This window comes from Pelobates fuscus, chromosome 1 (genome assembly GCF_036172605.1).
Source record: "Pelobates fuscus isolate aPelFus1 chromosome 1, aPelFus1.pri, whole genome shotgun sequence".
In the NCBI taxonomy this organism is placed as follows: domain Eukaryota; kingdom Metazoa; phylum Chordata; class Amphibia; order Anura; family Pelobatidae; genus Pelobates; species Pelobates fuscus.
The window spans coordinates 177,709,862-177,725,478 of record NC_086317.1 but is presented as its reverse complement, the minus strand read 5'-3'; the positions used below and the strand labels follow the sequence as shown (position 1 = coordinate 177,725,478).

General features: G+C 42.6%; 1 protein-coding gene across 1 annotated transcript in view; it reads left to right on the top strand.

Annotated features, from left to right (window-relative positions):
* TULP1 (TUB like protein 1) overlaps positions 1–15,617 on the top strand; it is a 106,113-nt gene that overhangs the window by 11,704 nt on the left and 78,792 nt on the right. Inside the window, exon 4 of the mRNA XM_063444402.1 lies at positions 4,195–4,293. Coding sequence (XP_063300472.1) covers positions 4,195–4,293 — 99 coding nt within the window. The remainder of the gene's footprint in view (positions 1–4,194; positions 4,294–15,617) is intronic.

The window sequence follows — 15,617 nt, the reverse complement described above, 5'->3', positions numbered from 1 at the left end:
CCCCCTTTATCCATCCCAGCCCCTGTACCCCTTTATCCATCCCAGCCCCTGTGCCCCCCTTTTCCTATCCCAGCCCCTGTGCCCCCCTTTTCCTATCCCAGCCCCTGTGCCCCCTTTACCCATCCCAGGCCCTGTGCCCCCTTTACCCATCCCAGGCCCTGTGCCCCCTTCACCCATAACACTACCTGTGCCCCCTTCACCCATCCCAGTCACTATGCCCCTTTATCCATCTAGCCCTCTTTCACAGTTCCTCTGCCCTCTTTATCCATCTGAGCCCCTATGCCCCTTCACCCACCACAGCCCCTATGCCCCTTTACCATCCCAGATCCCCCTTCACCCACTACAGCCCTATCACTCTCATCCCTATCCTTCCCTGTACCCACCACAGCCTCTGTGCCTTCTTGTACACTCCTCAGCCTCTCTCTCGCCCTGTATCCACCTCACCCCTATGCCTTCCTGCACCCACTACAGTCCTCATCACTCTCATCCCTATCCCTCCCTTCACTCACTACAGCCCCTATCCCTCACTGCTCCCACTGCAGCCGCTATCCCCCCACCGTCCGTATGCCCCCTGCACCTATTATAGCTCATATCCCCCTTCATGCACTGCAGTCACTATCCACACACATACTGCAGCCTCTGTATCTCCCCCACACAGTAGAGCCTCTAGTATCATACAAACATACACTACAGTCCCAGTATCCCCCAGCTGCCTACTATAGCCCCTATCCCCCACACACACACAACAGCCCCTATCCACACACTCTCTGCAACACAACCAGCCCTCTCCACTAACATACGACACTGTATGCACGTAAGGAACCTCACTGTATGCACGTAATCCCACAAACCGCATTCCCACAAATTTAATACAACATGCAGCCTCCCTACACAATCATCACAAGAGGCATCCTCAGCATGGCATTACTGCATACAGCCTCTTTATACACACACACACACACACACATACATCACAAGAGGCATCCCCAGCATGGCAATACTGCATACAGCCTCCTTATACATACAAACACAATTATTACAATTACTTATATAGCACCAACATATTCTGCGCAGCGCAGTACAATAGGTAAAACAAGTCAAACAATTAATTCTAATTCAACATGTTGACATACAGGAACACAAGCAGCATCCCACACATGCAACCACACAAGCAGCCTCCAAACACATGTGTTTGGAGGCTGCTTGCATGGATGATCATGTGGGAGATGCTGCTTGTGATGTCACCAACAAACACAGAGGAAGTGTTTAATTAAATTTGCTATATGTCTTTATTTTAATGGGGGGGGGGGGGCGTAAGGCAAGCTCTTAAGGGGCACTCCGCTCAAAAACAATGTTTTATTTAAACACTGTTTTTGGTTGGATTAACCCTTTAAAGTATATCTGGCCCTGTTTGGGGGACGCCATGACTCACACAGCCATGCTGGGTAGCGCGCACATATCTGTATGACAGCTGCACAAAGACCTTGCACCGGGAGGGGGGCCCTTGATCTCCTATTGACCGAGGGCCCTATAAGTTGTCAGTCCGCCCCTGGTATCTACATAAGTCCATCCTTGTAAGCGTGCTGTCTTGGCATCATACTTGATTCTGGCCTCACTTTTGAGCCTCACATCCAGTTTGTTGCCAAATCCTGTAGATTCCATCTTAAAAACATAGCCGGCATCCACCCCATTCTTACGCAAGATGCTACCAAGGAGTTTGTCCATGCTCTAGTAATTTCCTGCATGGATTATTGTAACCTTCTCCTAATTGCCTTATTACAGTCTGTAATGAATGCTGTCAGTCCTTACAGTGGCTTTCTGTATCCTATAGGAGTCAATTCAAAGTGCTAACCCATACCTAAAAAGCACTGAACAATTCTAGCCCCTCTTATATCTCTTCACTGATCCATAGGAATGCCCCTTCTCAGGCTCTCCGCTCTGCCATGACTTTCTCCTGTCCGCTGCTCGCACCCGTACGGCCAACTCACGCTTGCAGGGCTTCTCATGGGCGGCTCCCTTCCAATGGAATAGCCTATCTACCACCATCAAACTCTCGCCTAGTCTTCAATAGTTTAAAAAGTGCCTTAAAACCCATCTCTTTAGGAAAGCTTATGGCCTTTCAGACTAACCTCTACCTCACATACCTGTCTCTTGCTCTCTCCTAAAGGGCAGCACTTTACTCTCTCATCCAGCTCTTCTTCACTCCCACCTTTGTTGATTGCTATTTCTTGTCCTAATGTGTTTTATACCCCACCTCCTATAGACTGTAAGCTTGTTTGATCAGGGTCCTCTTCAACCTATCATTCCTGTAAGTTTTCTTGTAATTGTCCTATTTATAGTTAAATTAAATGCTAAATAAATGGCAATAATGATATTAATAATAATAACAATCCATAAGGAAATCCAAGTTCCTTTTTTTTTCCCATATAAGCTTTTTGGCGAAGTTGGTGTGATCTCCATAGACGTGGGATTCTTCATACCAACCCATATGCAGGTTGGTGTATGAATGGGCAAATTTTGTCCCCCTTTGAAGTCGCACACCTTAGGAGATAGTAAATCCCACTGAAGTAGAACAACTCCAATAAATATTGCAATGCTGTCAGAATGAAATCAATCAACTTTGTAGATGAACCACTATATTGAGTCAAATGATACTGTCAGGCTTGTAGCTCTATGTTATGCAGAATTGAAGAGTATAAGGACCTAATTTCCATTGTGACAAAGAAGGAGCCTTTGCCAAGTTTAAATTCTTCAAAACTACCCAACACATGTTTGATATATCCTAAATAATTAATTAAACGTATAACCAAATGTTGTAAAAAAGTCCATACGTTAAGGTAGTCTTTCATAACACTATGTTAAAGCTGCAAATAGTTATAGTGTGGGTCATGGTGGAATCTTTAACCTTCCGAATAATACTTTCACCACAGTTTTTGCAGTAACTGTTCAATGAACCATTTCCTCTGTATTTCAATACAATGTTTTTATTTGAGTGAATAATAAACCATCTTATAATCAAAATATATTGTTTTGGAACGAGTAGTGTTGTAATTTTGCTTGAGGCTGCTATATGTATATTTTTTAAATTCTTCCAGATGTTAGTATATGCAAAATATATTACTGTTACTATTTTAAAATTACAAAATGTGAGTTAGCACATATATTGGTTTTAACTGTATCCATATTGTATTGCTTGTAAAATAAACTGTAGGACAGGCATAGGCCACCTTCGGCACTCCAGATGTTTTGGACTACACCTCCCATAATGCTTTGCCAGCATTACAGGTGTAACAGCATTACGGGGGATGTAGTTCAAATTATCTGGAGTGCCGAAGGTTGTCTGTCCTTGCTGTAGGACTTCCTTGGGTGAGCTAAGAAAGAGTTAATTAGATTGCTCAGCGTTCGCAGGTTGTTCTTTGCAGATTATAATCCTTTGGCTATTGGGGTTAAAAGATGAAGTACAATAATGAGGGAAGAGTGTGTTAACCGTGGAAATAAATAAATACCTGTACTATGGAGACTTGCAATACTTCAATCCAGTCCAAAAACAACAACTTCCAATATTTATTCGTTCCTTTAAAATTCAACCAAGTTACAGGTCAGTAAAAGCAGTAAAGTCTCCACCTCACACATTTCTTGCGAGCTTCTCATACTTAAAGGAACACTCCAAGCACCAAAACCCCTGTAGAGAGCTAGAATGGTTATGATGATGGAGTGGCCTCGTGCCCTACTATTATACATAGTCAAACCATTTTAGATTGGTTTCATTTCTTACCTGGTTCACAAGGCCCCACTACCTACTTCCATTAGTGTCGACATAATGCAAGATATTCCTAAGCAGGAGCTTCCATTAACTCTCCTGACCACAGTGCAGGACTAGTTCACTGGCTGAAACTGGCAGTTGATTACCAATGAGCTAAAATTTGCACTGTGGGGATTACCTCTCTGCTTAAGCTAAACAGGTAAGTAATAGTAGTGGAGGCAAGGACCAGTGCCCAGTAAGAAATCAAGTAATTCTAAAACAGACTACTTAAAAGTGTAGGCGCCATGGCACTTCTGATGCGTGCTGTAGTGGTGTTTATATATTTTTTCCTTTTCATGTACAATATATTAGTTAAAACAGACTTAATTAACATATTCAGCATGATAAGTCATATTCATTTAAATCCTGATTTCTTGTGGCACTCTTAATAGGATCAAAAGGGGAATCCGAAGAAGAAGACATACCTAAAACATCAAAAAAGAAGGGAGGCGGTGATAATGCATCTGAAAGCAAAGAGAAAAAACAAAAAGGTAATCACATGCATAGAAATACATATAGCGCTTACTTTCCTTGCCAGAAAAAAGACCCTTAAAAATCCAATTATGACTAAGAATTCAACCAGTTATTTCATAACGTCACCAATGTGAAAAATCTGTTTAAGAACTAGTAAATTATTAGTCAATATCTCTCATAGTAAATTATATAGTTACAGACTAGTAACATTAGAGCTGAAATTGATACCTGGAAATTACATGTACTTACATGTACTTTATGTATATCCATGTTTCATGACTATATGACCAGTTTTTGATTAAACATATACTAAATGTCATGAACAGCAGCACTTGGAGGTGGACATGTGACTTGCTTCAGGGAATGAAAGGGTTGATCACTGTTTGTCTGCATTAGACCGACAATATTAGAAATCCTTCTTAAAACCACCTACACCTATTCTAGTATAAAGCTGGCACTACCAAGGCAATTTACAAACAGGACATCTTAGGTTACCTCAACCAAATGACTACACAACTGTAGCGCTACTTACCTTATCCGAGGGCCGGCCACGGTCCTCTCTTCGAGCCGCGCGCGGTCCTGCTGCTGCACGAGCCGTGCGCGGCTCATCCAACGGCTTCAGGAGGAAGGCGGGCAGTGACCGCAAGAAGCGGTCACGTGTCCCGCCTGAATCTAAGAGCGCGCCGCGAGTCTCGGGCGCGCTCTTAAAGAGACGGTGGGAGCTTAAATTGCCAAAAGGCTCCCATTGGCCCTTATCATACCACACTCCCCATACACTTACCTTTTGGGGGGTGTGGATATGACAGGAGCCAATCACATTAGTTTAGAAGATATTTAAACTTACCTTTTTCCCTTAGTTCCTTGCCCTATCGTGGTTTCTGCTACAGTTCCCTTTAGCGCTTGTGGTGTTCAGTTGTGTTCCTCCGTATTTGACCTTGGCTTTGTATTCTGACTTCGTTTTCGCTTTATCCTTATCTGTTCTGTTTGCCGGCTTGCTGTTTCCTGTGTACCAGACCCCGGCTAGTCCTAGTTTACGCTGTCTCTTTGTGCCCTTGACCTCGGATCGTTCCTGACTCTGTACTTCTCCTATATACGTCAAGTCCGGCCACTCTAAGGACCGGTAGACGTATCTTCCCTCTGTGTTGTCTTCTGTTTAGCTGGATCCTACGTGTTGGGGTATAATCTCGTTACAACAACACAATTTATCAAAAATATCTGTGAAACCACAGTACTACAATATACATTTTATGATAACGAGATTCTTATACCAGATAAAGGTAGAACATAATAGTAGAACATTTATTGTGAACAAAAATAATCACAGCACATATAAATACAATATATTTTACATACACCATTTACATTTACATACACCAACAAACATAAAAGAAAAAGGAGAAAATTAGAAAAACCTAATACTCACTATACTAATTAAATATCAGTGTTTCATATATATATATATATATATATATGTACAGGTCAAATCAACTCGGTGAATCCAGACACTTTAAATTTGATTCCAAACTTTAAGTGAATGATCTTCATTGATCTTAGAATAGTAAATGTGGTGTTACTTTTCAAGCTGTCTCTGACAATTTATCTTATAAGGCTCCAGTAGTAATAAACATCTCTGGACTTTGGAACCAGAGAAGAGTCATAAGTATTTCTAAACCATTTGTTTTACAGACAGACAAAACCTTTACTTGATTGCTGTAACATTTCAGGGTGTTTTCCCAGACATCGACGAGATTTAACCATTGCTTCCCACACAGAGATGGCCACATACATTTATCATGATACCTCTACTGGATAACCATTCCATGCATTCACTACACACATCAAAGTGATTGACAATATTTTGACAATGAAAAATGAATCATGCAAATTGGGCATCACACTACAAATTTTTCAATCACTCATAGTACATCTGTAATGATGAAGGCTAGGAGACCAATAGTTGTATGAAGTCACAGTTAATCTGACTGCTTTATTTATGCACATTTATTGCTCCTTGTAATGTTTGGGGACTTGAATAACTTTGTATCCCATCAGTCTTTTCATATTTCCGTGTCTTCTTCCATGTCTTCTTTTTCAAACCAATAAAATCATTATTAATTTTGTATGAACTAACAAATCCCTATGGATAAATATAAGTTAAGTCACTATATCGTCATTCTCCTCATATTTCTTTCTTTCTTTACACCATCACATTATGTATCTTTTGGACACATATGCATATCAAAAAATTATAACCTAGTATATGATTGCCACACATTTATTATTAGACTATTATTAGACTATAAATAAAAAGCAACCTTTGAAAATAAATTCATATCAACAATATATTACACAAAATTAGCATATTCGTCCAGACGAGTCAAGACTACATGTTGTAGTTATCATCAACATGCGCGGCTGTGACAATAGTCACCATCATTAGGAGCTTCAGACAGACTGTTTATGTAGGTCCCTGGACTATTCTTATGTTTTAGTCACCCTGTGCCCATTATAGGTGTAGGGTACCTGCAAGCAACTAGGAAGCGAACTGGGCAGAGGTACTCTGTTGTACAAGAGCTCTGTTGCAGCGGCACATTAGGGTGTGCTGTGGGTGCATACTGTGCACCCGGAAAAAATGACCACTTAAACTTTATTTAAAATATACAAATTTAACAAAAGAGGCAGAGATGTACATTTTTCTTCAGAGATAATAAAGTCCAAGGCTGCCCAACAGGTAGATCCCCAGATGTTATAGAACTACAACTCCCACGATGCTTTGCATGGCTTTAGAATGCATTTAGAATGACAAAGCATCATGTGAGTTGGAGTTCTACAACATCTGGTGATCTACCTGTTGGGCAGCCCTGGTCTATACAGAGGCTTTCTTCAAAAACATAAGACAATAGTCACCCATTGCTTATAAATGTCCAAAACTTTTCTATATCATGTCTCACATTACCTATTTTTTCCACACAATTTACACTTCCCATCAATTTACATTTCAGCAAATAGGTGTGGAATAGGTAAAAAGTTAAAGAAAAACCTGGAAAATTTTAGTAAAGGGGCATTTTTTATATTGTTAGCTAACTGCAGGTGTTGAATGTAACTGCAGTTAGAAGCCAGTTGTAACTCCTTAAATGTAAATAATATGAACAGATGGTTAGTCTTTGCTGCAGATTTTATGTAACAAACGAGAAAAAAAGAGAGGGAAATCATATTGTCATATTGTTGGATTCTAGGCAGAAGTTACCTCATTTATATTCTAGTTATGATTCTAATCTAGCATGCAGAGGAACACCTTTGCCAGTCGTTTTTAGCTACTGATATAATGCAGAGGATGTAAGTTTTCTTAGGTACAATGTTATTTTCGGTGCTTTTTCCTTAAAGTGTCAATCCTATGTAATTCTTACAAAAAATTTTTCAAAGACTCTGAAGTGAACCAGGAATATATATATTCCTGGTTCACTTCAGAGTATATATAAAAAATCCAAGTAGCGATTGTAGTCGTATTAGTCCAGTGATGTATAAAACAGATAAAATTTGTATCTTAAATTCGTACCTTTTTTATTGGCCAAACATAATTTTTGTATTTTTTTTATTTTGTATTTTTGCAGTGCATAGGAAAATCACAACAAGCTTGAGGTCCCCCAATAGGTCCCAGCAATACTCATGCATATATTCACGCTTTACATTTGGGGTAATGGAGGATATATGCACAAATTTATATTTTAAACAGGCTAATGATATGGAACATGCTAGGTACGTAGATTAATTATTCAAGCTACAGAAACACAGTACTAGTGCTGGCTGATAGAACGTTTACAGGCTAGAGTTGAGACCTAGGTACTGGTTGCATAAACAGAGTGAGAGTAGGGGCACTATGCCCATGAGTGAAAAACTGACCTGCACAGACTATGCCCAGGTGGTCCAGGCTAGTTAGACACAAGAAGGTATATGCAAAGTAAATGCTAAGTCTGTTGTGAATATTAGAAAATAAAAGCAAAAAAGAGTATAACATGCTAAGCTGACAGAGATATGGCCACTGGGATTGCTGCCATTGTGAAGTGGAGGCAACAAAAACTAGGTGAGAACAAACATAAGACAGTTGCATTTCAGGGGTTGCTAAATTGAGTTCAGGTGGTCTGACAGCTTGCTATGATGCCGAGTTTCAGCCTATTCCGGTCAGGCAGGTGGTGCCTGGATCTACCGATTGCCATAGCCAGACTGGAAGCAGGGCGGTTGGATAGTCCATGCGGGTATCCGGCAATGCTCTGTGTGGCAGGGCTCTCCTCCGGCACTGGGCCTGCTTGAGGAACTGCAGCACTAGTCCATGGGCTTGGGTGCCCACTGTGGCCAAGTCTCTTCCCCTTCCAGGGCAGACTGAGTGTCGAGGCGTTGTGCTCTGTGGGCTGCGGGCATTCTTTTTTTTATATATGCAAGGAATAATCTGGCTTCATATATCACTACTACATAAAATAGATATATAATTATTATTTTTTTTAACACATTTCAGTTTTTAGTGAGTTGAATAGTTCACATTGACTGCAAAAAAATAATTCACACACAGCAGGCTGCTCACAGCATGGGAACATCATTCCAGAAAACGTTAATAATACAAATAAAAAATCAATTTTGTATATGTATTTCATTCCACTTTAAGAAAGAACCATGGGGGTGGCTGGGGTTTCATCTGCTAAACTAATAATGCTAGTTTTTTTAACAACTGCTTTAGGCAATGGTATAGATCAATTTCTCTTAGTTTAGCCACATGCTGCAGTTGATGTCTTCAATGAGAAAGCGTTAGGCAAACGCCATTAAGAATATACAAGACACATGTCAATAAGCAGAAATGCCGTCTCCATTGTATGGAATGAGATGGAGCAGTATTGTGTAAGAGCACACATTTTAACGCATTGTGTGTCGGTGAAGTGTAGGTTAATTTCTTCCTCCTATGTGACTTTATATGGAGACATGGGCGTAGGAACCCAAAAAAATCTGGGGGGGATAGCATTTTTACTCGCCGGGTATATTCTTATTCCGTAAACTAGGAGTTGTTTATCCCATTGTACAGCGCTACGGAATTTGCAGTCGCTATATAAATGATTAAATAATAACATTAAAGGGTCACTACAGGGAAGGGGTTTTACTTACCCGGATACAGCGCCGGGATCCTCCTGATTAGAACCCCCCCTACCCTTCCCATGAATATTAGAACCACCCCTACCCCTTCCATGCACAAAAGAACCCCACCTACCCCTTCCACGCATATTAACCCCCTACCCCTTCCATGCATATTAGTACCCCCCTAACCACTTCCATGCATATTAGTACCCCCTAACCCCTTCCATGCATATTAGAACCCACCCTACCTCTTCCATTCATATTAGTACTCCCCTAACCGCTTCCAATAATTTTTCTACCTCCCCCTCCTCCCATCCATATTAGTAGCCCCCCTAAACCCTTCCAATTATTTTTCTACCTACCCCTCTCCCCCTATCCTTATTAGTAGCCCCCCTAACCCTTTCCAATTATTTTTCTGCCATGTTAACTAACGCCAGTGCTGGAGTGCCGCCGTGTTTACATTAAAAGGCCTGCAGGGACAGGCTATAGACACCAGAACCCCTACATTAAGCTGCAGTGCTTCTGGGGACTATAGTGTTTCTTTAATGTGAGGTAAATTAGAGATTAGTGCCACGAATAATATGCTAGATTGCCTACTTACAACCAGATGAGGATGATGATGGGCTCTAGCTGCAGTCTGGCTCCACTGGTCTGGTGTAGAACAGGCTCTCTGGAGGCTGTTTGTAACTAGTCCCAAAAATCAATGTTCTGTTTCGTTATCCCCCCTCCCTGTTTCTTTATCCCCCTCCCTCCCTGTTTCTTTATCCCCCCTCCCTCCCTGTTTCTTTACCCCCCTCCCTCCCTGTTTCTTTATCCCCCCTCGCCTCCCTGTTTCTTTATCCCCCCCTCCCTCCATGTTTCTTTATCCCCCCTCCCTCCCTGTTTCTTTATCCCCCCTCCCTGTTTCTTTATCCCCCCCTTCCTCCCTGTTTCTGTATCCCCCCCTCCCTCCCTGTTTCTTTCTTCCCCCTCCCCTCCCTCCCTGTTTCTTTCTTCCCCCCTCCCCTACCTGTGTTGTAGCGTGGCCGAGCTCTGTACTGTCCGCGGGTACAGGGAGCTTTTGTTTCCTGTACCCGGCGGACTAACAGGAAGTGCACACTCAGTGTTCACTTCCTTTTAGTCCGGCCGGGTACAGGAGACAGATGCTCCCTGTACCGGCGGACTATACAAGGCTCGGCCACGCTACATTGAGGGAGTGACAGGAGGGAGCGCTGAGCGCTTCCCTCCTGTCAGCCCCTCTCCTCTGGCTGCGCCCGGGCGGTGCGCCCTCATGGACGCACCAGCCCGGGCAAAGCTGCAGCCGCCTGAGGCTCTCTGCAGAGCGCTCGGGCGGCTGCAGCAAAAGGGGGGCCGGCGGAGCTGGGGGGGATTTCCCCATTACCTGTCCCCCCCGCATGATTTGCTGGGGGGGATGCGTCCCCCCCATCCCCCCCCGGTTCCTACGCCCATGTATGGAGAGGGTTAGTTACAGTTACTAAGGACAGAAGCAACAAATAGATATGCAACGTAAAAGGGTGCTGAATGTTCCAGTATTAAATGGAGTTAGTGGATGGTCAGGTTGTTCCTGCCTAAACGTGTAAAGTGTACATTTATGCAGTCCATGATAATGAAATCTCAACCAAAAAAGGTATAGTAGTGACTGCCATCAGCTGCCGTAATTTTCTAGGAGACATTTTATGAGATGGTGAAATATCCTGAGCACAAGAGGAGGGGGACTATGACCCAGCTTGTCATGGGAGAGTCAGACAGAGTATGACACAGCAACTCATGCAGTGGTATCTTGAGGGCAGAGGTGGTGCTAAATGGGCAAGTGTGCTTTAATTTTGCCCAAATTGTCATTGTGGGGAAGAAATTTTGGTGTGTAGAATGCCTAGAGCAAGCCAGTGATGATGGGAGCCAGGGGAGCAGGGACACAGGGCATTCCACCTCTAGTTGTTCCAGCGCTATCCACAGCTTATGTGGAGAGGCGCCACTCCACCAGACACAGAAGGTGGGAGGCCCTATAGTAGTTATATAGGTCAGGCCTTTTTTTCCTAGGTTGAATCGGACATTGTTTTGAAACCATGGCAAATTATTGCACCGACAAACCGTGTAAATGGAGAGCAGAAAAGTACCAGGGAGGAATTGTTGTAGGAAACATATAAACGAGATATAAGAGACATATGAGAACATTCATATTCAATGAGGTGCTAATGTGCCTTACCCAGGTAACATGTAGCAGGATTTTGTCAACTTAACCTTAAGATTGCTAAGGAACACAAATAGCCAGTGCCATGAAGAACAATAGGTAATTTGCTTAAGCAGAGACTCAGTGTTCTCCAGTAGCGGTGTTGAAACCATGGATGGACGCATGTTAAAAGGCTCCAATAGAGAGCCGTTCAAATTAATCCTAGCAGAACATGATGTGTACATTACCCCAGTCCTTTTGAGTATGTTAGGGCATAGGACCACGTGCCTGAGCATAGGAAAATGAAAACAGCCAATGAACCCAATCAAAGGTCTTTTATGCATCATTGGAGATGAGTAGCACTAGTGTTCCCAAGGTTGCTCTGTGAATGAGATTGATCACTAGGTGGTGCCATCACTCCCTGACTGGTAGAAACCTAACCAGACTTGGTTTGATTGAGTTTGGCATGTGTCTTTTGAGGCAGTTAAGATCTTCAACAGAAGTTTATGGTCAGCATTGAGAAGGTATATGGGCCTATAGCTGGGGCAAAGCTCATTGTCCTTACCAGGTTTAAGTAATACAGTAATTATCACAACAAGGATGTGGATGCAATGCATGCCCTTGAATAATGGCATTACAAGAGGATAAGAAAGAATGTGCTAGCACATATGTTTTCATTAATATATCAGGCTGTAAAGCTGATAGGACCTAGAGTTTGCGCCTTGGGGAACCTAAAGTGTCCCCAGAGCCCTGCATAGTAATCTATTTTTCTAGCTCATCACTATTCAAAGAGAAAAGAGAAAACTGATATATATTCAGGGACGGACTGAGCACTCGGGAAAATCGGTCATGGACCAAGGGCCTCACGCTCTTGGGGGCCCACCCGCTGTGCAGGAAAGGAACAGCTGGCTGGGGAGTTAAACAATCTCACGCACGGCCCCTGCTACAAAAAAATTATCTTCTTTTTTGGCCCCTCTCCCCTTGTTCTGCCACACAGCCCAAGCAGGGCACACTGAGAGACAGCTAATGGGGCCTTCCCAAAGACCCACTAGGCTGCCTCATAGTGTGCCTGAAAGGAGAGCTGTCTGTAAGCCTGATCAGGCAGCTCCGTGCGGCTCCTTATAGAGGAAGTGACATCATGTGTCAAAAGTTCAGCCGTGCGGAGCTACCTGATCTGTGTTAGAGGCAGCACTTCAGTGAGAGACAGCATGCTTCAGGACCACCAGGGATTCCTCCTCCTTGGCTAAAGGTAAGGCTCAGCCCTTCTACCCCCAGCAGCCCCTTTATCTTATAACCACTACAGCCCCTATATCCCCCTACCCACTACAGCCCATATATTCCCTACAGTCCATATACCCCCTACACCTCCTAGAGCCCCATAAAACCAATAGAACCCCTGCAACCCCTACACCCACTACAGTCCCTATACCTGCTGCACCCACCACAGCCCCCTATATCCCCTACAGCCCCTGTACCCCCTGCATCCCCTACAACCCCATGCCCATTAAAGCTCCTATGCCCACTACTGCCCTTTCCCCCTGCACCAACTACTGCCTCTATTGCTGTCTGCACCCACTACAGCCCCTATCCCCCAGCAACAACCACAGTCTCTATCCCGCCCCTGCAACTTCCACAGCCCCTATTCCTTCCCTGTACCCACTATAGCTTCTATTACCCACTGCCCCCACTATAGCCCATATTTCCACTTACTCCCACTATAGCCCCTATTTCCCCATTCCCCCACTATAGCTCCTATTACCGCCTGCCCGCACTATAGCCTCTATACCCAACACAGCCTCTGCCCCCACTACAGCCCCTATAACCTATGCTCCTATGCCCCCCAGCACCCACTTCAGCCTTAATCCTCCTGCCAGGAAAACAAAGTTAATATATATATATATATATATATATATATCTGCAGGGGGCCCAGGTCCTAATTTTACCCGCGGGCCCAGGACACTGTCAGTCCGCCCTGTATATATTTGTTAAGATAATTGTCAATTTGAGTCTGGGGATTGGTGGAGTCAGTAAGTTGTTGCTGAGTTGACGTATTGTAAAAGTAGGAATAATAGCCCATGAAGAGAGAAAGTTTTCCACTTTTATTTCCTATTTTACAAATTCGTTTTTCATGTATAACACGGATTATCATGTTTTTACATTGATAAGGGTGTTAAGTTGGGATCTAAGGTGTAGGAGCTGGGTATAAGTGGCATGTCAGGATCCTATCCTGACAACCGAGATTATGTTTCTTTTATTCTGTTTCCTTACAACAAGTGCCAGTTTTTCACCCTAACCACTAGGACTGATCTTTCCTTCTCTCTACCTCACCTGCCTGGACTGATTACTGATCCTACAAAAGACCACACCCAGATGGTCTACCTGAAAGAACTTCTGATCCTGGCTGTCTATCTACTTTACCTTTCCAAACTGCTTGATATCAACCGGATCGACACTACTAATCTACTTTACCTTAGCAAGCTGCTTTATTCCTATCTGATCTACATTATCAACCTTTGTTACCAACCTGCTTCATACCAACCTGAACTACGCTATCAACCTGCTTTATGTTACTAACCTGCTTTATATCAACCTGATCTACACTGCCAACCTGCATCATACCAACCTGGACTACACAACTAACCATTATTGCATGTTGTTATTTACCTGAATTATCAGTGCTTATTCCAAACAGAGGGCTGATTCCCTAAACGTCTTACTTGCAATTCTGAAACCTTACTGTTCTGTTTTACTTATCTCTCTAAATGTCCTATACTTTCATCTGTAGGATTTCTTACTATCCAATTATATCCTGTTAATAACCTTTTTGGGGCAAATACTTTTTAAGGCACTGTCTGAGACATTGCCTGATTTGTGGATCATCCAGTATTGTTTTATTGAGGCGCCATTTCAACAGTTTAGGTCTGTGCAAGAAAGAGGCTAGGGTAATAAGGACTTGGAAATGATCTGACCAGGTCATAGGTTGAATAGATAAGGTCAGTAGGTGTAGGTTGCCAAATGGGAGTAAGTAGTTGTCTATGTGACTATAAAATTTATTAGGAGAATTGTAAAATGTGAAATCTTTGTGCTGGGCAGTAACCTGAGAGATTAAGATTTTGTAGTGAGAGCCTCATAGTACACAGGATATGTGATGGAATATGAGTCCAACTGGTGGACGTATCAAACAAAGGACCAGAGGAACATTGATATCACCTTCAACAAGCAAGATGCCCTCCTAAAAGCCAGCCAGATATTGTAGAATTCTAGAGAAAGTTAGATATTGACAAAAGTTATGCAAGTAAATAGTGGCAAATGTGTCATAATATTGTCATAATATAAAAAAAACAAAAAACATAGAATGTGACTGCAGATAAGAACCATTCGGCCCATCTAGTCTGCCCAATTTTTTTTAATACTCTCCTTAGTTCCTGGCCTTATCTTATAGCTAGGATAGCCTTATTTCTACTCCACGCATGCTTAAACTCCTTCACTGTGTTAACCACTACCACTTCAGCCGGAAGGCTATTCCATACATCCACTATCCTCTTAGTAAAGTAATACTTTCTGATATTATTTAGTGTATGTGATTGTATCCAGAATTTCAAATGGTACACTGTGTGTTTAAGATTACTGTCCTGCAATTTTTTGTGGAATTAGGATTCCTATAGAACCAGATATGGAAGCAGATTTTTTTATTTGTATTTTTTATAAATAAGATTTAATTAAGATTACTGACAATTACTGGTCATACAACAATGAAGCCATAGGCATGTAATACTGCAAACCTGCAGAATCAGAACAGAGCCAGTGCAAGGATTTTTGGCTACACAGACAAAGATACATTTTGTCCCTGCCCCCCCTCCCAAAAAACGGGAATCTCTTAAACTCCCTATTGAATTTCTTACCACTCTTTTGAATGTTTTACCCCGAGTATTGTATCCCCCTTTAGAGTCTTACAACCCCTTTTTTCCACTTTGTGCATCTCTTACAATCCCCTCTTGTGTATATCTTTCTTTCCTCAGCCTCTTTGTGTCAATAACTTCCCCCAGCCTGTTTGTG